Source organism: Salvelinus sp. IW2-2015, linkage group LG26, assembly GCF_002910315.2.
Source record: "Salvelinus sp. IW2-2015 linkage group LG26, ASM291031v2, whole genome shotgun sequence".
In the NCBI taxonomy this organism is placed as follows: Eukaryota; Metazoa; Chordata; class Actinopteri; order Salmoniformes; family Salmonidae; genus Salvelinus; species Salvelinus sp. IW2-2015.
The window spans coordinates 11,270,301-11,294,082 of record NC_036866.1 but is presented as its reverse complement, the minus strand read 5'-3'; the positions used below and the strand labels follow the sequence as shown (position 1 = coordinate 11,294,082).

At 44.8% G+C, this 23,782-nt stretch overlaps 1 protein-coding gene across 2 annotated transcripts in view; it reads left to right on the top strand.

Annotated features, from left to right (window-relative positions):
* Nucleotides 1-23,782, top strand: part of LOC111952102 (ceramide synthase 1-like) — an 89,702-nt gene that overhangs the window by 45,182 nt on the left and 20,738 nt on the right. For both annotated transcript variants that reach the window (XM_023970584.2, XM_023970585.2), the window contains exon 2: nt 18,681-18,840. In XM_023970584.2, coding sequence (XP_023826352.1) covers nt 18,681-18,840 — 160 coding nt within the window. The remainder of the gene's footprint in view (nt 1-18,680; nt 18,841-23,782) is intronic.

The window sequence follows — 23,782 nt, the reverse complement described above, 5'->3', positions numbered from 1 at the left end:
ATTTAGGTAGGTGTTTTCACAGTGTTCGTTGTGGGTGATTGTCTCCTGTGTTTGTGTATGTCGTTACGTCACACGGGACTGGTTTCGGTTTGTTTGTTCAGTGTTTTTCTATGTGTAGGCTTTTTCCCTGTTCGTTGCGTTCTCGTGGTTTATGTGAGTCCGTCGTTCAGATCTGTCTACACCGTTTATTTGTTTTGTTAGTTTATTTAGTCAAGTTCGTGTATTCGTGTTTTTCTTTAATAAATCATGTCTACAAACTCAGCTGCATTTTGGTTCGATCCCTGCTCCTCCTCTTCTGATGAAGAGGAGGAGGAAAGCCGTTACAGTATCAAATACTTGTTCTCCCCACTGTATGTGCTTTGAACTACCCCCCCTGTGATTAGTAAAATCACTGAAGGTCTCGACCGTTGGATGCCCCTCCCTATATCTCTAGCAGGTCGGGTTGCTTCAGTGAAAATGAATATCTTACCAAGACTGCTCTATCTGTTTTCAATGCTTCCTATTAAAATCCCTGCTAAAACCTTTACTCACCTAAATGCAGCCTTAGGCACATTTTTATTGCAAAATAAAAAAGGCTCGTATTAGTTATAAAAACTGCAGCTGTTCAAAGAATTGGGTGGGCTTGGCCTCCCTAACCTTTAATCATGCCCCACAGCAATTCGCCCAAGCCTTCCCCATTTCTCCTTCTCCCAAAACCAGTCAGCTGATGTTCTGAAAGAGCTGCAAAATCTGGGCCCCTACAAATCACCCGGGCTAGACAATCTGGACCCTTTCTTTCTAAAATGATCTGGCGAAATTGTTGCAACCCCTATTACTAGCCTGTTCAACCTCTGGTGTCGTCTGAGATTCCCAAAGATTGGAAAGCAGCTGCGGTCATCCCCCTCTTCAAAGGGGGAGACACTCTTGACCCAAACTGCTACAGACCTATATCTATCCTACCCTGCCTTTCTAAGGTCTTCGAAAACCAAGTTAACAAACAGTTTACCGACCATTTCGAATCCCACCGCACCTTCTCTGCTATGCAATCTGGTTTCAGAGCTGGTCATGGGTGCACCTTAGCCACGCTCAAGGTCCTAAACGATATCTTAACCGTCATCGATAAGAAACAATACTGTGCAGCTGTATTCATTGACCTGGTCAATAGTCAACCAACCTCATCGCAAGACTCAATAGCCTTGGTTTCTCAAATGATTGCCTCGCCTGGTTCACCAACTACTTCTCTGATAAAGTTCAGTGTGTCAAATCAGAGGGCCTGTTGTCCGGGCCTCTGGCAGTCTCTATGGGGTGCCACAGGGTTCAATTCTTGGGCCGACTCTCTTCTCTGTATACATCAATGATGTCGCTGTTGCTGGATGGTGAGTCTCTGATCCACCTCTACGCAGACGACACCATTCTGTATACTTCTGGCCCTTCTTTGGACACTGCGTTAACAGCCTCAGACGAGCTTCAATGCCATACAACTCTCCTTCCGTGGCTCCAACTGCTCTTAAATACAAGTAAAACTAAATGCATGCTCTTCAATGATCGCTGCCTGCACCTGCCCGCCCGTCCAGCATCACTACTCTGGACGGTTCTGACTTAGAATATGTGGACAACTACAAATACCTAGGTATCTGGTTAGACTGTAAACTCTCCTTCCAGACTCACATCAAACATCTCCAATCCAAAGTTAAATCTAGAATTGGCTTCCTATTTCGCAACAAAGCATCCTTCACTCATGCTGCAAAACATACCCTCGTAAACTGACCATCCTACCGATACTCGACTTCGGCAATGTCATTACAAAATAGCCTCCAATGCCCTACCTCAACAAATTGGATACAGTCCATCACAGTGCCATCCGTTTTGTCACCAAAGCCCATATACTACCCACACTGCGACCTGTACGCTCTCGTTGGCTGGCCCTCGCTTCATACTCGTCGCCAAACCCACTGGCTCCAGGTCATCTACAAGACCCTGCTAGGTAAAGTGCCCCCTCATCTCAGCTCGCTGGTCACCATAGCAGCACCCACTGTAGCACGCGCTCCAGCAGGTAATCTCTCTGGTCACCCCAAAGCCAATTCTCCTTTGGCCGCCTCTCCTTCCAGTTCTCTGCTGCCAATGACTGGAACGAACTACAAAATCTCTGAAACTGAAACACATCTCCTCACTAGCTATAAGCACCAGCTGTCAGAGCAGCTCACAGATTACTCGCACCTGTACATAGCCCATCTATAATTTAGCCCAAACAACTACCTCTTCCCCTACTGTATTTATTTATTTTGCCCCTTTGCTCCCCATTATTTATATTTCTACTTTACACATTCTCCCACCGCAAATCTACAATTCCAGTGTTTTACTTGCTATATTGTATTTACTTCGCCACCATGGCCTTTTTTTGCCTTTACCTCCCTTATCCACCTCATTTGCTCACATTGTATATAGACTTATTTTCTACTGTATTATTGACTACATGTTTGTTTTACTCCATGTGTAACTCTGTGTTGTATGTGTCGAACTGCTTTGCTTTATCTTGGTGTAACGCTCGTCGGAAGAAGTGGACCAAGGTGCAGCGTGGTACGTGTTCATGATTCTTTATTTAAATCAGAACACCAAACAAACAACAAAAGAATAACGAACGTCACGTTCTGTAGGCTTCACAGAGCTAACAAAAACAACATCACAAAACTAAGGTGGCAAAACAGGCTGCCTAAGTATGATTCCCAATCAGAGACAACAATAGACAGCTGTCCTGATTGAGAACCATACCCGGCCAAAACATAGAAATAAAGAACCTAGAGTTTCCCCACGAGTCACACCCTGACCAACCAAACATAGAGAATAAAAAGATCTCTACGGTCAGGGTGTGACACTTGGCCAGGTCGCAATTGTAAATGAGAACTTGTTCTCAACTTACCTACCTGGTTAAATAAGGTGTCACGATCGTTATATGGTGGAAGAGATGGAAGGACCAAAGAGCAGCGTGGTTTGAATACATCTTCTATTTTTAATGAAGACGAAAACGAAGAACACTTTACAAACTACAAAAAACAACAAACGAACGAACGTGACGCTATAATCCAAAATAGTGCTGACACTAAACACTACACATAGACAATACCCACAAACTACCAATGAATATGGCTGCCTAAATATGGTTCCCAATCAGAGACAACGATAGACAGCTGTCTCTAATTGAGAACCAATCTAGGCAACCATAGACATACATACACCTAGACTAGACGTGCACGTAAACATACAAAACCCTAGACAATACAAAACACATACATCCCCCATGTCAACCCTGACCTAACTAAAATAATAAAGAAAACAAAGATAACTAAGGCCAGGGCGTGACAGTATCCCCCCCCCCAAAGGTGCGGACTCCGGCCGCAAAACCTGACACAGAAGGGGAGGGTCCGGGTGGGCCTTTTTACCGCGCGGCTCGGGTGTGGGACGTGGACCCCACTCCACCATAGTCAACCCGCTTTGGTGGCGCTCTGGAGCGAGGACCTTACAGCGAGTCCCGGACTGAAGACCATCCTAGAGGGCGCCACTGGACGGAGGGGCGGCTCCGGACTGAGGGGGCGTCCGGACTGAGGGGCGGCTCCGGACTGAGGGGCGCTCCGAACTGAGGGGCGGCTCCGGACTGAGGGGCGGCTCCGGATGAGGGGCGGCTCCGGACTGAGGGGCGGCTCCGCTGGGCGGCTCCGGCTGAGGGGCGGCTCCGGACTGAGGGGCGGTTCGGCGCTCGACTGGCGCGGGGTGGCTCCGACTGGCGGGCGGTCCCGGTGGCGACGGGCGCGGCGGACTGCGGGCGGGCGCGGACGGGCAGGCGGGCAGGCGCTCAGGCGGCTCTGGGCAGACGGGCAGCGCAGGCGGCTCTGGGCAGACGGGCAGCGCAGGCGGCTCTGGGCAGACGGGCAGCGCAGGCGGCTCTGGGCGAACGGGCAGCGCAGGCGGCTCTGGGAAGACGGCAGCGCAGGCGGCTCTGGAAGACGGGCAGCGCAGGCGGCGCTGGGCAGATGGGCAGCGCTGGGCAGACGGCAGACTCTGGCCTGCTGAGGCGCAAGTAGGCTGGTGCGTGGTGCGGAACTGGTGGTACCGGGCTGGGACACGCACCTCAGGGCGAGTGCGGGGAGGAGGAACAGGGCATACTGGACCCTGGAGGCGCACTGTAGGCCTGGTGCGTGGTGCCGGAACTGGTGGTACCGGGCTGGGAAGACACACCTCAGGGCGAGTGTGGGAGCAGGCACAGGAACGTACTGGGCTGTGGAGGCGTACTGGAGGTCTGGAGTGTAGAGCTGACACAACCCTTCCTGGCTGGATGTTTCTACTTGCCCTGCAAATGCAGGGCGCTGGCACAGGACGCACAGGGCTGTGCAGACTCACARTACGCAGAGCCGGCGCAGGATATCCTGGTCCAAGGAGGTACACTGGAGACCAGGAGCGCTGAGCCRGCACTCTCCTACCTGGCTGGATGCYCATTCTAGCCCGGCCAATGCGAGGAGCTGSAATAKAGCGCACCGGGCTAGAATAGCGYACTGRAGACACCGTGCGCATCTCTGCATAACACGGTGCCTGACCAGTTACACGCTCCCCACGGTAAGCACGAGGAGTTGGCTTAGGTCTCCTACCTGACTCAGCCAATCTCCTCGTGTGGCCCCCCCAAAAAAATCTTGGGGCTGCCTCTCGGGCTTCCGTGCTAGCAGCGTACCTTTATATCGTCTCCGTTCCTCCATTCTCCTGTATCCCTCCTCGCACTGTTCCATTGAATCCCAGGCGGGCTCCGGCACTCTCCCAACTCTCTATTTCCTCCCAGGTTGTTTTCCACTCATCCTTCTCCCGGGTCCATTTTTCCACCAAATGCTGTTCCTCCCTTTCACGCTGCTTGGTCCTTGTTTGGTGGGTTATTCTGTCACGATCGTCGTATGGTGGAAGAGAGGAGGACCAAGGCGCAGCGTGAAGTGAATACATACTACGTTTAATGACACGAAACGAAGAACACTTGACAAACTAAACAAAACAACAAACCGACGAACGTGACGCTAAAGCTAAACAGTGCAGACACAGGCAACTGACATAGACAATAACCCACGAACTACCCAATGAATATGGCTGCCTAAATATGGTTCCCAATCAGAGACAACGATAGACAACTGTCTCTAATTGAGAACCAATCTAGGCAACCATAGACATACATACACCTAGACTAGACACTGCCCCATAAACATACAAAACCCCTCGACAATACAAAACACATACATCCCCCATGTCACACCCTGACCTAACTAAAATAATAAAGAAAACAAAGATAACTAAGGCCAGGGCGTGACAAAAGGTGAAATAAATAAATATATATATAACTGACATAACTGGGCAACGCAACTTAATCACATAGCATCATGGATTCAACAACCGAAAGATTTGTCATAGCTTGAAATTGAGAGTCAATATTGTGATATGCCTTTACATTGTCTTGTCTTTATAGCAGGCCCTATTTCTATTGACAGGATTTAACAAAACACAATTATTACTCTTACATTGAAGACATGGAGTGAGGTTCAACGCCAATATAAGCTGAGAAATTACATTTCTAGACACTCGCCTATATTTCACAACCCAGCCTTTCTCCCTGCTACTGTGTCCCAAGGATTTAGGGAATGGGAAGAGAAGGGCTTTGTAGAGTCTCAACTATTCAAAGGCTCAATTTTTTTATAATTTCAAGAAATCCAGAAGGAATTCATTATATCCCAAACACATTTTTATAGGTACCTTCAAGTATGGCAATTCACTGTTAAAAAAGGGATTGTTACAAAAAAAATGACTGAGCAAATTATGCCTATTGACGAGATGATTGAATCACTTTATCAAAGGGAAAACATTAGAAATGTTTATCATGGTATCCTTAACATGCAAATATTATCTTTAGATAATCTTAGGAACTCGTGGCAGGTTGAATTACAGGTGCAGATATCAGAGGAGAGCTGGGGGAACATATTGAAAACACTATATAAAGCCACTACATGTAACCGAACAAGGGAGTTTCAGTTCAAAGTACAACATAATTTTTTTATRAGCCCTAATGAACTTAATACATTGAAAAAAAGGAATATCTGCTACGTGTTGGAGGCAGTGTGGACAAATAGGTACTTTATCACATATTTTGGCAATGTTGCATATCCATTTTTTTTTGGTCTGAAATTCTCCATTTTATTCAGGACATCACAGGTATTATTATTCAACCAGACCCATGTCATCTCCTTTTAGGTATTATTCCTGTGGATCCTCTCCAATCCTCTCCACTTAAATTGATAGTCTTCAGACTTACATTTCCCTCACTAACTTTAAACATCAGCTATCTGAGCAGCTAACCGATCGCTGAAGCTGTACGTAGTCCATCTGTAAATAGCCCACACAATCTACCTACCTCATCCCCATATTGCTTTTTTAAAACTTTKCTGCTTTTTTGCACACCAGTATCACTACTTGCACATCATCATCATCATCTATCACTCCAGTGTTAATCTGCTAAATTGTAATTACTTCGCTACTATGGCCTATTTATTGCCTTACCTCCTCACGCCATTTGCACACACTGTATATAGACTTTCTTTTTTTCTTTTTTTCCTATTGTTATTGACTATATGCTTTATTCCATGTGTAACTCTGTGTTTGTGTCGCACTGCTTTGCTTTATCTTGGTCAGGTCGCAGTTGTAAATGGGAACTTTTTCTCAACTAGCTTACCTGGTTAAATAAAGGTGAAATAAAAAAATGGATTATCTTTTAGCAGCAGCAAGGAAATGTGTAACAAAATGCTGGGAAAATTAACATGCACCTTCAAAAGATATGCGGTTAGGTCTATGCGGGGAACTTGCTGACGTGGAGCGAATTACATCAGTCTTGCAACATAGACAGCATAGGTATGAAGGTGTCTGGTCAGAGTTCCTAACATATCGTACGGGTCTTATTCTGTCATTTATGGGCTTTTTGTTTGTTTCGGTTGTTTTCGTGTGGCTTAATCCAAATTGTATACTTATTCAGACTCTTGAAATATTTGCTCTATACAGCCAAAATGTACCCTTAACATGTGAATGTAATTTCGCTCTTTAGCAAAGATAAGTTGTGTATGGTACATGTAAAAAATAGGACTTTCATGGCACTAGACACCCAAAGTTCTTTACATTGTAAGGGGAAACTCACTACCCTAACCCCACTTACAATAAGTACCATGGAATCTTTAGTGACCACAGAGTTGGGACACATCTTTAAAATTACATCTTGTTCAATTTTTATTAAGGAACATTCCATTGTTAGTTACTACTTCAACATTATTCAAATTCAATTAATGTTTTAAAAGTGTATGTTATAAATTACAGTGATCTATTTTTGAAGTTACTTTCTCGTTCATTTCAGCAGGATACTGTGCATTCTGAAAGTATTCAGACCCCTTGACTTTTTCCACATTGTTACGTTACAGCCTTATTCTAAAATTAATTTCAATGGTTTTTTTCCATCATCAATCAGCACACAATACCCCATAATCACGAAACAAAAAGTTTGACATTTTTGCAAATCTATAAAAAAAAAACTGAAATATCACATTTAAATAAGTATTCAGATCCTTTACTCAGTACATTATTGAAGCACCTTTGACATCGATTACAGGGTCGAGTCTTCTTGGGTATGATGCTACATGCTTGGTACACCTGTATTTGGGGAGTTTCTCCCATTCTTCGATGCAGAGCCTCTCAAGCTCTGTCAGGTTTGATGGGGAGCATTGCTGCACAGCTATTTTCTGCACAGCGTCTCCAGAGATGTTTGATCGGGTTCAAGTCCCGGCTCTGGCTGGGCCACTCAAGGACATTCAGAGACTTGTCCCGTTCAATCTTGGTTTCATCAGAACAGAGAATCTTGTTTCTCATGGTCTGAGAGTTCTTTAGGTGCCTTTTGGCAAACTTCAAGTGGGCTGTCATGTGCCTTTTACTGAGGAGTGGCTTCCGTCTGGCCACTCTACCATAAAGGCCTGATTGGTGGAGTGCTGCAGAGATGTTTGTCCTTCTGGAAGGTTCTTCCATCTCCACAGAGGAATTCTGGAGCTCTCATAGTGATCATCAGGTTCTTGGTCACCTTCCTGACCAAGGCCCTTCTCCCCCGATTACTCAGTTTGCCGGGCGGCCAGCTCTAGGGAGAGTCTTGGTGGTTCCAAACTTCTTCCATTTTTGATTTTTAAAAGAAATGTATGAACGATGGAGGCCACTGTGTTCTTGGGGACCTTCAATGATGCAGAAATGTTTTGGTACCCTTCGCCAGATCTGTGCCTCAACACAATCCTGTCTTGGAGCTCTACAGACAATTCCTACGACCTCATGACTTGGTTTTTGCTCTGACATACACTGTCAACTGTGGGATCTTTTATATAGACAGGTGTGTGCCTTTCCAAATCATGTCCAATCAATTGAATTCACCACAGGTGGATTCCAATCAAGTTATAGAAACGTCTCAATGATGATCAATGGAAACAAGATGTACCTGAGCTCAATTTTGAGTGTCATAGCAAAGGGACTGAATACTTATGTAAATAATGTATTTTTTTAAATTATCAAATTTGCAAAAATGATGGGGTGTTGTGTGTAGATAGATAAGGAACTTTCATGTAATCCATTTTAGAATAAGGCTGTAACGTAACAAAATGTGAAAAACATTCAAGGGGTCTGAACACTTTCTGAATGCACTGTATTTCTCTTTGGCTTATCTGTCATATCTCTTCGTGCCGACAACTTGAAAGGGAACACCACTGAATGGGAGACTTGTACTCTCCYAACTGAGTTTTTTTCTTGTCAAATGTTGTGCATCTGTTGAATGTCAAGAATATGATATATTAGTATTAGAATGAAAGGCTTAAGGAAACTGCACATTAATCTAGCTAATATAATTACTCCTCTAACAGGAGGCTGCTGAGGGGAGGACGGCTATACTAATGGTTGGAATGGAGTGATTGAAATGGTATCAAACACATGGAAACCGTGTGTTTGATGTGTTCGACACCATTCCATTAATTCCGTTCCAGCCATTAGTATGAGCCTGTTCTCCCCAATTAAGGTGCCACCGACCGCCTGTGACTCCTCTGTGCTTGGAATGGAATCCCTTATGCTAGCTAGCTAGCTCATTTTTTATGAGTGTAGCAAAAGTTAGCTACTAGTTATGTAAGAAAGAAAACAGCCAACTTACCCTTTTACCCAAAACTTTTGTCCTTTCTCAATGTAATGAATTTGAGTGACGTTGCCAATTCTTGTTCCCAAATGTACTTTGCTATTTGGTCCTCAAAGTTGAACTCGAGATATGCCATTTTGAGAATGTGGCGCTTCCAGCGAACACTCCCTCATCTGATTGGTTCGGGGACGCGGGCCTTCTGAGCCAGTGTACATATCATCACACTCCCTCCTCTGATTGGTCGAGTAGGCAGGCCTTCTGACTTTGTGGCTATGGTAACTAGTGACTACCTTGGACATGGGGAGATTTGCATGAGAAGACACGTTTCCGCTAAACATGAAAAGGTGGTATCTGGATCCCAATATGGCGACCGGAGTATGGGCGAGTGGGTGTATCGAAAGGAAAGTAGTGGGCGTGTGGAAAGGAGTGTGTGTGTTGAAAGCAATGCAGTCGACGTGTGTGTGGTGTGGTGTCAAAAGCGCTCTGCTATAGGTTAGACAGTTTTGATTGAGCTGTGTTTTTTTCTTCTGTTTCTTAACACACAACTACCATACATTGAGCTACCGTACCTCAAGAGTCTGTACTTCTGTTGAAGCCAGAGGATGAGTGTGAGTTGTATTTCACTCTTAGTTTAAAACAAATAATTCTACATTTTCAGTTATAAAACTGACGATTGTTTATTTTTTATTAAAAGTTGGCCCACTCATTATGGGTGTACTGTTGCTTCATGCCTTATATGGGTGTGCTTACTGTGACTGTCACCCTGATATTGGCAGCGATGCACTGGTCGCCGGCTTATCGACTCGTGCAGCCCAACCAGCGGATTCGCTTTCCATACACCCACTCCTTTCGACACCTGCTTGCCCATACTCCGGTCGCCATTTTTGGCTGCAGCTACCCATACAAGAGATAGAACAATGACCTAGATGTTTTACCGGATGTATAAATCTGAAGCATCCGATTGGCATTTCCACTCACCACCAAATATGGTGATGAGAGGAAGTCCAGTGGCAGAAGATGGGGCGAGATGGATTTTGGCCAACATTCTGCTAAATTTGATCTCCATACAGTTTTGTTCCCAAAACTAAAATCTGGACTAAACAGACTAAGTTTTGAAGACTTTACCCTTTTCCAAAGTTTACATWWTTTTTTTTTGTTTAGAAGGAGCGCGAARGCAAATGTATTTATTGCACACGCACACTTCACAGAGTAGGCTTTGCCTAACGCAACCTACAGGGTAGAATGCTCCAATAAGATCATGCTAACTCGTGCTTGGCTCTGCCCACCTCCTTGCTTGTGCTGCCCACTATGATTAATTTGCTTCCATTGGAAACAACATGCTGTGGTCTATCTTGAGTTAGTTATACAAATATTTTCCCATACTTGCCAGACGTTCGAAATCACGTGTTTGTAGTAGTGCACCCACCATGTGTTTCACGTCAGCTAAGCAGCCCCATTACTTATCAATGTGCAACACGAATGCATTTTTTTTATTTAACCTGGTAAGCTAGTTGAGAACAAGTTCTCATTTGCAACTGCGACCTGGCCAAGACAAAGCAAAGCAGTTCGACACATACAACACAGTTACACATGGAATAAACAAACAAACAAACAATAATACAGTAGGAAAATCTATATACAGCATGTGCAAATGAGGTAGGATAAGAGAGATAAGGCAATAAATAGGCCATGGTGGCAAAGTAATTACAATAGAGCAATTAAACACTGGAATGGTAGGATGAATGTGCAAGTTGAGATACTGGGGTGCATAGGAGCAAGATAAATAAATACAGTATGGGGATGAGGTAGATTGGATGGGCTATTTACAGATGAGCTATGTACAGGTGCAGTGATCTATGAGCTGCTCTGACAGCTGGTGCTTAAAGCTAGTGAGGGAGGTAAGAGTTTCCAGCTTCAGGGATTTTTGCAGTTCGTTCCAGTCATTGGCAACAGAGAACTGGAAGGAGAGGCGGCCAAAGAAAGAATTGGCTTTGAGGGTGACCAGTGAGATATACCTGCTGGAGCGCGTGCTACGGGTGGGTGCTGCTATGGTGACCAGTGAGCTGAGATAAAGCCCNCTGGGGTGCATAGGAGCAAGATAAATAAATACAGTATGGGGATGAGGTAGATTGGATGGGCTATTTACAGATGAGCTATGTACAGGTGCAGTGATCTATGAGCTGCTCTGACAGCTGGTGCTTAAAGCTAGTGAGGGAGGTAAGAGTTTCCAGCTTCAGGGATTTTTGCAGTTCGTTCCAGTCATTGGCAACAGAGAACTGGAAGGAGAGGCGGCCAAAGAAAGAATTGGCTTTGAGGGTGACCAGTGAGATATACCTGCTGGAGCGCGTGCTACGGGTGGGTGCTGCTATGGTGACCAGTGAGCTGAGATAAAGCCCCGCCTTACCTAGCAGAGACTTGTAGATGACCTGGAGCCGGTAGGTTTGGCGACGAGTATGAAGCGAGGGCCAGCCAACGAGAGCATACAGGTCGCAGTGGTGGGTAGTATATGGGGCTTTGGTGACAAAACGGATGGCACTGATGGACTGCATCCAATTTGTTGAGTAGGGTGTTGGAGGCTATTTTGTAAATGACATTGCCGAAGTCGAGTATCGGTAGGATGGTCAGTTTTATGAGGGTATGTCTGGCAGCATGAGTGAAGGATGCTTTGTTGCGAAATAGGAAGCCAATTCTAGATTTAACTTTGGATTGGAGATGTTTGATTTGAGTCTGGAAGGAGAGTTTACAGTCTAACCAGACACCTAGGTATTTGGAGTTGTCCACATATTCTAAGTCAGAACCGTCCAGAGTAGTGATGCTGGACGGGCGGGCAGGTGCAGGCAGCGATCGGTTGAAGAGCATGCATTTAGTTTTACTTGTATTTAAGAGCAGTTGGAGGCCACGGAAGGAGAGTTGTATGGCATTGAAGCTCAACTGGAGGTTAGTTAACAGTGTCCGAAGAAGGGCCAGAAGTATACAGAATGGTGTCGTCTGTGTTGAGGTGGATCAAATAATCACCAGTAGCGAGAGCGACATCATTGATGTATACAGAGAAGAGAGTCGGCCCGAGAATTGAACCCTGTGGCACCCCCATAGAGACTGCCAGAGGTCCGGACAACAGGCCCTCCGATTTGACATACTGAACTCTATCAGAGAAGTAGTTGGTGAACCAAGCGAGGCAATCATTTGAGAAACCAAGGCTGTTGAGTCTGCCACTAAGAATGTTGTGATTGACAGAGTCGAAAGCCTTGGCCAGGTCGATGCATAGTAATGTCTCTTATCGATGGCGGTTATGATATCATTTAGGACCTTGAGCGTGGCTAAGGTGCACCCATGACCAGCTCTGAAACCAGATTGCATAGCGGAGAAGGTGCGGTGAGATTCAAAATTGTCGGTAATCTGTTTGTTAACTTGGCTTTCAAAGACCTTAGAAAGGCAGGGTAGAATAGATATAGGTCTGTAGCAATTTGGGTCTAGAGTGTCTCCCCCTTTGAAGAGGGGGATGACTACGGCAGCTTTCTAATCTATAGGAATCTCAGACGATACGAAAGAGAGGTTGAACAGGCTAGTAATAGGGGTTGCAACAATTTCGGCAGATCATTTTAGAAAGAGAGGGTCCAGATTGTCTAGCCCGGCTAATTTGTAGGGGTCCAGATTTTGCAGCTCTTTCAGAACATCAGCTATCTGGATTTGGGTGAAGGAGAAGTGGGGGAGGTTTGGGCGAGTTGCTGTGGGGAGCGCAGGGCTGTTGACCGGGGTAGGGGTAGCCAGGTGGAAAGCATGGCCAGCCGTAGAAAAATGAAATTGAAATGATCAATTAATCAAATCAAATTTTATTTGTCACATACACTCGCATTAACATCTGCTAACCATGTGTAGCGAAATGCTTGTGCTTCTAGTTCCGACAATGCAGTAATAACCAACAAGTAATCTAACAAGTCCACAACTACTACCTTAWACACACAAGTGTAAAGGGATAAAAAATATGTACATAAAGATATATGAATGAGTGATGGTACAGAACGGCATAGGCAAGATGCAGTAGATGGTATAGTGTACAGTCTATACATATGAGATGAGTAATGTAGGGTATGTAAACATTATATTAAGTTGGCATTGTTTAAAGTGGCTAGTGATACATTTTTACATAATTTCCATCAATTCCCATTATTAAAGTGGCTGGAGTTGAGTCAGTATGTTGGCAGCGGCCACTAAATTTAGTGGTGGCTGTTTAACAGTCCGATGGCTTGAGATAGAAGCTGTATTTCAGTCTCTCGTCCTGCTTTGATGCACCTGTACTGACCTCGCCTTCTGGATGATAGCGGGGTGAACAGGCAGTGGCTCGGTGGTTGTTGTCCTTGATGATCTTTATGGCCTTCCTGTGACATCGGTGTGTGTAGGTGTCCTGGAGGGCAGGTAGTTTGCCCCGGTGATGCGTTGTGCAGACCTCACTACCCTCTGGAGAGCGCTACGGTTTGTGGCGGAGCAGTTGCCGTACCAGGCGGTGATACAGCCCGACAGGATGCTCTCGATTGTGCATCTGTAGAAGTTTGTGAGTGCTTTTGGTGACAAGCCGAATTTCTTCAGCCTCCTGAGGTTGAAGAGGCGCTGCTATTGTGGATTTATCGTGGTGACAGTGTTTCCTAGCCTCAGTGCAGTGGGCAGCTGGGACGAGGTGCCCTTATTCTCCATGGACCTTTTGAGTTTGTACTACAGGATGCACATTTGTTTGAAAAAGCTAGCCTTAGCTTTCCTAACGCCTGTGATATTGGTTCCTAACTTCCCTGAAAAGTTGCATATCACGGGGGCTATTCGATGCTAATGCAGAACGCCACAGGATGTTTTTGTGCTGGTCAAGGGCAGACAGGTCTGGAGTTAACAAGGGCTTTATATATTCCTGGTTCTAAATCTTTGAATAGAGCATGCTTATTTAAGATGGTGAGGAAGGCACTTTTAAAGAATAACCAGGCATCCTCTACTGACAGGATGAGGTCAATGTCATTCCAGGATACCCCAGCCAGGTCGATTAGAAAGGCCTGTTCGCTGAAGTGTTTTAGGGAGCTTTTGACAGTGATGAGGGGTGGTCGTTTGACCGCAGACCCATTACGGATGCAGGCAATGATCGCTGAGATCTTGATTGAAAACAGCAGAGGTGTATTTGAGGGCGAGTTAGTTAGGATTATATCTATAAGGGTGCCCGTGTTTACGGATTTGGGGTTGTACCTGGTAGGTTCATAGATAATTGTGTCAGATTGAGGGCATCAAGCTTAGATTGTAGGATGGCCGGGTGTTAACCTTTACTAACACCCATCCCGGATCCGGGAGCATCCTCATCAGTAAAAGCTGACTAGCATAGCCTAGCGCCACAAGTAATAATAATAGCATATAAAATCATGAAATCACAAGTCCAATACAGCAAATGAAAGATAAACATCTTGTGAATCCAGCCATAATTTCCGATTTTAAGTGTTTCAGCGAAAACACAATATAGCATTATATTAGCTTACCACAATAGCCAAACACACAACCGCATTTATTCACCGCATAGATACCATTCGCAAAAACCAGCAAAAGATATAAAATTAATCACTAACCTTGACCAACTTCAGATGACAGTCTTATAACATCAGGTTATACAATACACTTATGTTTTGTTTGAAAATGTGCATATTTAGAGCTGCAAACCGTGGTTATACATTGTGAATATGTAGCATCGATTCCCCAGAATGTCCGGAGCTATTTTGGACACTCACCTAATCTGACCAAAGAACTCATCATAAACTTTACATAAAAATACTTGTTGTTATGGCAAATGAAAGATACACTGGTTCTTAATGCAACCGCCGTGTTAGATTTTTTAAAATAACTTTACCATAACAAACAGCTTGCGTTATTGCGAGACAGCGCCCGCCAAAATGGCAAGAGAATAGGAATCAACATTTTCCACAGAAATACGAAATAACATCATAAATTGTTCTTACTTTTGTTGAGCTTCCATCAGAATCTTGTACAAGGAGTCCTAGGTGCAGAATAAATCGTTGTTTGGTTTTAGAATCCTTTTCTCCTGTCGAATAGCAAACTTAGCTAGCCATGTGGCGCGAACATGCCCATCTCTCTTGACGCAAAGAACGGAAAATTCCAAAAGTCCCAATAAACGTTGAATAAACTGATACAACTCTGTTGAAAAAAAACTACTTTATGATGTTATTATCACATGTATCAAATAAAATCAGAGCCGGAGATATCCGCCGTGTATACCGAACGCTTTTCAGAAGCCAATGTCGACGTACTTCGCCGGCCAGAGAAGACAAAGACATTTCCAGACCTGTCACTCCAAAAGCTCTGTGTCGGCCTCAGATCAAGTTAGACACCCCATCCACCTTCCACTGCCTGTTGACATCTAGTGAAGGCGTATGAAGTGCATGCATATCGATAAATATTAGGCAATTGAATAGGCAGGCCCTGGAACAGAGCATCGTTTTCAGATTTTTCACTTCCTATATGGAAGTTTCTGCAAAATCAAATCAAGTTTATTTTATATAGCCCTTCGTACATCAGCTAATATCTCGAAGTGCTGTACAGAAATCCAGCCTAAAACCCCAAACAGCAAGCAATGCAGTGTAGAAGCACGGTGGCTAGGAAAAACTCCCTAGAAAGGCCAAAACCTAGGAAGAAACCTAGAGAGGAACCAGGCTATGAGGGGTGGCCAGTCCTCTTCTGGCTGTGCCGGGTGGAGATTATAACAGAACTATGCCAAGATGTTCAAAATATTTCATAAGTGACAAGCATGGTCAAATAATAATCATGAATAATTTTCAGTTGGCTTTTCATAGCCGATCATAAGAGGTGAAAACAGCAGGTCTGGGACAGTAGGGGTTTTAACCGCAGGCAGAACAGCTGAAACTGGAATAGCAGCAAGGCCAGGCGGACAGCAAGGAGTCATCATGCCCGGTTTGCCGTGACGTATGGTCCTAGGGCTCAGGTTCTCCGAGAGAAAGAAAGAGAGAACGAGAGAATTAGAGAGAGCATACTTAAATTCACACAGGACACTGGATAAGATAGGAGAAGTACTCACCAGGTATAACCAACTGACCCTAGCCCCCGACACATAAACTACTGCAGCATAAATACTGGAGGCTGAGACAAGCGGGTCGAGGAGACACTGTGGCCCCATCAGAAGAAACCCCCGGACATGGCCAAACAGGAAGGATATAACCCCACCCACTTTGCCAAAGCACAGCCCCCACACCACTAGAGGGATATCTTCAACCACCAACTTACAATCCTGAGACAAGGCCGAGTATAGCCCACAAAGATCTCCACCACAGCACAAACTGAAAATGAGTTCTGTTTTACTCACAGATATAATTCAAACAGTTTTAGAAACTTGAGTGTTTTCTATCCAATAGTAATATGCATATTGTACGATCTAGAATAGAGTACGAGGCAGTTTAATTTGGGCACGATTTTTTCCAAAGTGAAAACAGCGCCCCCCCTATTGACAAGAATTAAGCATGTCCCAGTTTAGGTCACCTAGCAGCACGAGCTCAGAAGATAGATGGGTGGCAATCAATTCACATATGGTGTCCAGGGCACAGCTGGGGGCAGAGGGTGGTCTATAGCAAGCGGCAACGGTGAGAGACTTGTTTCTGGAAAGGTGAATTTTTAGAAGTAGAAGCTCGAATTGTTTTGGTACAGACCTGGATAGTAAGATAGAACTCTGCAATCAATCTTTGCAGTAGATTGCAACCCTGCCCCATTTGGCAGTTCTATCTTGGCGAAAATTKTTATAGTTAGGGATGGACATTTCAGGGTTTTTGGTGGTTTTCCTAAACCAGGATTCAGACACGGCTAAGACATCTGGGTTGGCAGAATGTGCTAAAGCAGTGAATAAAGCAAACTTAGGGAGTAAGCTTCTAATGTTAACTTGCATGAAACCAAGGCTTTTACGGTTACAGAAGTCAACAAATGAGAGCACCTGGGGATTGGGAGTGGGGCTAGGCACTGCAGGACCTGGATTAACCTCTACATCACCAGAGGAAAAGTAGGATAAGGGTACGGCTAAAGGCTATAAGAACTGGCCGTCTAGCACGTTCGGAACAGCGAGTAAAGGGAGCAGGTTTCTGGGCACGATAGCATAGATTCAAGGCATAATGTACAGACAAAGGTATGGTAGGAAGAGAGTACATTGGAGGTAAACCTAGGCATTGAGTAATGAGAGAGATATACTCTAGAGACGTTTAAACCAGGTGATGTCATCGCATATGTGGGAGGTGGAACAACATGGTTGGTTAAGGCATATTGAGCAGGACTAGAGACTCTACAGTGAAATAAGACAGTAATCACGACAGTAATGAACAAGGCATATTGATATTAGGGAGAGGCATGCGTAGCCAAGTGATCGTATGGGTCCAGTGGGTGGTTGGGCTGGCTGGGTACACAGCGATTGACAGTTAGCAGGCCGGGGATAGCAAGCTAGCAGTTAGCAGGCCGGGGCTAGCAAGCTAGCATAAGGGCCTTAGATGGACGTTGCGATGGGGGAAAGTCTGTTTTTGCCTCCTCGTGCGGTGACGTCGATAGACCAGTCATGGAATTAGTAGGGTTCCAAGTAGCAGAGGGGTCCAAGTCCAATTGGCAAAATGGGTATAGTGGTTCAAGAAACTGGCTGATGGATCCGCTAACAGTCCAATATGCTCTAGATAGCTAGCAGGCCGCGGTTAGCATAATGGGCCTTCAGGGGACGTCGCGCCTGAGGGGCCTGTTGGGATCCTCGGATAGATTATGTCAGTATTCCGGTCGTGAAGGATCGGCGGGGTTCCGTGCCCGTAACGGCAGTAGAAGGGGTCCGGATATTGTAGCCGAGGAGTGGGCTTCAGGAGTAGCCCAGGAGCCCTAGCCAGGAGATGGGTCTAGCATGGGTTAGCTCCAGGCTAGTTGGTGCTAGCTCCGGGACAGAAACTTTAGCCAGGAGTAGTCAACCCGGGTTGCTGTTAGCTAGCTGTGAATGTCCAGATGAAAAGGTTCAGAGTTTGCGGTAGGAATCCGGGGATATGGAGAGAAAAATAGGTACGGTATGCTCTGGTTTGAAACGCATTGTACGAACTGGTGAGAGCTTTCCGAGCTAAAGGTTAGCTGATGACCGCTAGCAGTGGTTAGCTGACTGATAGCTGGTAGATAGATAGCTCGCAGCTAGATAGCTTCAGTTGAGGTAAATAGAAATACTTCAGAAAAAAAACTGATCCACACCGCATTGGGTGAGGCAGGTTGCAGGAGAGTATTTTGAAGTTGAGGTTTAGGAGAAATATTAAAGAATGCGAAGAAAAAGATATAAAAAAAGATATATACATGGGACGAGACAAGACGTCTGACTGCTACGCCATCTTGGATCATTGCATACTTAACATTCCATTGAGTTTTGAAACAATCTGAAAGCAGAGTTTCCCCAGCTGAGTTTTGAACAATAAACAGTATCCTGTGATTTGTGTTGCAGCCGTTTGCACAATGGTGTAGTCTCCAGCCCAAAGATTCTGCCAAGATGCCAGAGAGCTCGTGGAAGCTGGTCTTCTACACCATGTCCTGGTCGTACAGCACCTACCTGCTCTTCTTCACCAACTACACCTTCTTCCACGACCCGCCCTCCGTATTCTATGGTAAGCCATACAAATAAAAAAAGCTGCACAATTATTGTCAAGTGATACGTAGACCTAAAATAGTCAGCAGTGGAACTCAGTCGGGCATTCAACTGCTGTTGAGAGTTGTCATCGAATAATGCACAAGGTGCAATTTTCAAAATGTGGTAGTAAATGGGCAGTTTCTCTTGTTATGTCATTCAACGACAGACCTTAGAGTGCTACACTACATGACCAAAAGTATGTGGACACCTGCTCGTCAAACATTTCATTYCAAAATCATGGGCATTAATATGGATTTGATCCCCCTTTGCTGCTATAACAGCCTCCACTCTTCTGGGAAGACTTTCCACTGTTGGAACATTGCTGCGGATACTTTCTTCCATTCAGCCACAAGAGCGTTAGTGAGGTCTGGCACTGATGTTGGGCGATTAGGCCTGGCTCGCAGTCCGTGTTCCATTTCATCCCAAAGGTGTTCAATAGGGTTGAGGTCAGGGCTCTGTGCAGGCCAGTCAAGTTCTTCCACACCGATCTCGACAAACCATTTCTGTATGGACCTAGCTTTGTGCACGGGGGTATTGTCATGCTGAACAGGAAAGGGCCTTCCCCAAACTGTTGCCACAAAGTTGGAAGCACAAATCTAGAATGTCATTGTATGCTGTAGCATTAAGATTTCCCTTCACTGGAACTAAGGGGCCTAGCCCAAACCATGAAAAACAGCCCCAGACCATATTCCTCCTCCACCACTTTACAGTTGGCACTATGCATTGGGACAGGTAGCGTTCTCCTGGCATCCRCCAAACCCAGATTTTTCCGTCGGATTACCAGATGGTGAAGCATGATTCATCACTCCAGAGAACGTGCTTCCCCTGCTCCAGAGTCCAATGGAGGCAAGCTTTACACCACTCCAGCCAAAGCTTGGCATTGCGCATGGTGATCTCAGGCTTGTCTACCATGGAAACCCATACATATTTAGCAGATTTTATTGCTGGTGTAGCGAAATGCTTGTGTTCCTAGCTCCAACAGTGCAGTAGTATCTAACAATTCACAACAATACACACAAATCTAATATTAAAGAATGAAATTAAGAAATGTATAAATATTAGGACCAGCAATGTCGGAGTGGCATTGACTAAAATACAGTAGAATACTGTATATACATATTATTTTTTTATTGTTTTTAATTTAATCTTTATTTAACTAGGCAAATCAGTTAAGAACAAATTCTTACTTAAAATGACGGCCTAGGAACAGTGGGTTAATTGCCTTGCATAGACTTCAGGAAGTGTACAACACCTACCTCTGCAACATCTATCAGAGGTCAGAATATAGAGATTGTAGAGGAATACAAATACCTGGGTGTCCTCTTGGACAATAAGCTTCAGTGGAGTAAATGTACAGACCTGATCTACAAAAAGAGCCAACAGAGACTGTACTTTCTCAAATCTGGGATATTTTAATGTAGACTGTACTATACTGACTCTGTTTTACAAATCTTTTATTGAGAGTATTTAAACTTTTTGTATTGTTCGTTGGTTTGGCAATGCCACTGTCAGCTAGAGAAATATGCTGAGAAGGATTATCACCACAGCAAGCAAGGTACTTGGAGTCAAACAGACAGGCCTGGATGATATCTTTAAGGTCAGGGCCCTCCGCAAGGCTCACAAAATCATTTTAGACCCAAGCCACCCCCTGTACCTTGACTTTGAACTACTCCTCTCTGGGCGCAGGTATAGGGCATCCCTCAGCAGGAAAAACAGAACTAGACAATCATTTGTGCCAGGTGTGATATCCCTCCTAAATAGCTCAGGCTAGTCTTTAATTTAAAAAAAAAGTTTTATTGGTATGTAACTGTTATGAAAAGTTGTATTGTCAATTTTGTTTTGTATTTAAACGTGTACATGACACTGCAACAAAACTTCCCCATGGGGACAATAAAGTCAGTAAATTGTTCAGGGTCAGAATGACAGATTTTTACCTTGTCAGTTTGGGGATTTAATCTAGCAACCTTTCGGTTACTGGCCCAACGCTCTAACCACTAGGCTACCTGTCACCCCGAAATGAATATGAAATGAGTAAAGCAGTATGTAAATACTATTAAAGTAACTTGTTCCATTATTAAAGTGACCAGTGATACCATAAATATGTACATTGGGCAGCAGCCTCTAAGGTGCAGGATTGAGTAACCAGGTGGTAGCTGGCTAGTGATAGCTATTTAACAATATAATGGCCTTGAGATCGAGAGACTGAAAAACAGCTTCTGTCTCAGCTTTGATGCACCTGTACTGACCTTGCCTTCTGGATGATAGCGGTGTGAACAGGCCGTGGCTGGGGTGGTTGATGTTCTTGATGATCTTTTTGGCCTTCCTGTGACATCGGTTCTTGTAGGTGTCCTGAAGGGCAGGCAGTGTGCCCACGGTGATGCCTTGGGCAGACCGCACCACTCTCTGGAGAGCCCTGCGGTTGCGGGCGGTGCAGTTGCTGTACCAAGCGGTGATACAACCTCACAGGATGCTCTCAATTGTGCTTTTGTAAAGTTTGTGAGGGTCTTAGGGGCCAAGACAAATTTCTTCAGCCACCTGAGGTTGAAGAGGCGCTGTTGCGCCTTCTTCACCACACTGTCTTTGTGGGTGGACCATTTCAGATTTTCCGTCATGTGTACTCCAAAGAACTTGAAGCTTTTCACCTTCTCCACTGCTGTCCCGTTGATGTGGATAAGGGCGTGCTCCCTCTGCTGTCTCCTGAAGTCCATTATCAGCTACTTCATTTTGTTGAGGTTGAGGGAGAGGTTATTTTCCTGGCACCACTCCGCCAGAGCCCTCACCTCCTCACTGTAGGCTGTCTCGTCATTGTTGGTATCAGGCCTACTGCTGTTGTGTCGTCTGCAAACTTGATGATTGAGTTGAAGGCATGCATGGGCACGGGTGAACAGGGAGTACAGGAGAGGGCTGAGCACGCACCCCTGTGGGGCCCCAGTGTTGAGGATCAGTGAAGTGGAGGTTTTGTTTCCTGCCTTCACCACCTGGGGACGGCCTGTCAGGAAGTCCAGGACCCAGTTGCAGAGGGCGGGGTTCAGATGTTGGGCCCCAAGCTTAATGATGAGCTTACTATGGTGTTGAACGCTGAGCTATAGGCAATGAACAGCATTCTTACATAGGTATTCCTCTTGTCCAGATGGGATAGGGCAGTGCAATGGCGATTGCGTCGCCTGTGGATCTATTGGGGCGGTATACACATTTAAGTAGGTCTAGGGTGTCAGGGAAGGTGGAGGAGATATGATCCTTAACTAGCCTCTCAAAGCACTTCATGATGACAGAAGTGAATGCTATGTGGCGATAATCATTTAGTTCAGTTACCTTTGGCTTTCTTGGGTACAGGAGCAATGGTGGACATCTTGAAGCAAGTGGGGACTATAGACTGGGATATAGAGAGATTGAATAAGTCCGTAAGCACTCCAGCCAGCTGGTCTGTGCATGCTCAGGACCGAGGGAAAGATGAAGGGAGCAAAGTACAGAAAGATCTTTGATGAAAACCTGCTCCAGAGCGCTCAGGACCTCAGGCTGGGGCGAAGGTTAAACTTTGAACAGGACAACAACCCTCAGCACACAGCCAAGACAATGCAGAAGTGGCTTCTGGAAAAGTCTCTGAATGTTCTTGAGTGGCCCAGCCGGAGCCCGGACCTGAACCCGATCGAACATCTCTGGAGAGATCTTTAAATAGCTGTGTAGCGACACTCCCCATCCAACCTGATTGAAAGGATCTGAAAGGATCTGCAGAGAAGAATGGGATAAACTCCCCAAATACAGGTGTGCCAGGCTTGTAGTGTCATACCCAAGAAGACTTAAGGCTGTAATCGCTGCCAAAGGTGCTTCAACAAAGTACTGAATACTTATGTAAATGTGATATTGTAACGGATCTCCTCTTCGTCGGATGAGGAGTAGCAAGGATCGGACCAATGTGCAGCGTGGTAAGTGTTCGTCATATTTAACTAAAACTGAACACTACACAAACCAACAACGAGGGAAAATTAAACAGTTCTGCCAGATGAACATACACTAAACAGAAAACAATCACCCACAACACACAATGAAAAACAGGCTACCTAAATATGGCTCCCAATCAGAGACAACGATAGACAGCTGCCTCTGATTGGGAACCACACCAGGCTAAACATAGAAAACCAACAACCTAGAAAAAAGAACATAGACTGCCCACCCCAACTCACGCCCTGACCAAACTAAAATAGAGACACAAAAAAGGAACTAAGGTCAGGACGTGACAGATATTTCTGTTTTTTTCTCTCGTTTTTTTGCAAAAATGTCTAAAAACCAGTTTTTGCTTTGTCGTTATGGGGTATTGTGTGTTGATTTAATTTAACCCATTTTAGAATAAGGCTGTAGTGTAACAATATGTGGAAAAAGTCAAGGGGTCTTGCGCTGTAATACTAATTCATAGGCCAACACTACAATTTAAACACAATTTTACACACCTGATTAGTAGGCTATATAATCAGTTCAATTTCATTAACATATCCTAATCTGATTTCACTGATAAAATCACCAATGTCTCTATTAATTCGTTTTTTAATATTTGTTTGTGCGTTGATTTTGAAAAACAGCTTGCAATAAAGAGAAAATGTTGCTCTGAAAAAGTTTCAAAAGAAAGGTGAAAATGCAAATAGAAGTTTCAGGGAAGAATGGACATAGGAATAGGTATTCTTACCATATTTCTCCTATATCAAACCAGAGTGTCTTGTTTGCAACGAAACGTTTGCTGTTTGCAAATAATTCAATATAAGACATCTTCATGAATCGAAGCATGGCACTTTGAAAAGTTACACTATACTGTATATACAAAAGTATGTGGACACCTCTTAAAATTTGTGGATTTGGCTATTTCAGCCACACCTGTGCTGACAGGTGTATAAAATTGAACACACAGCCATGCTATCTCCATAGACAAT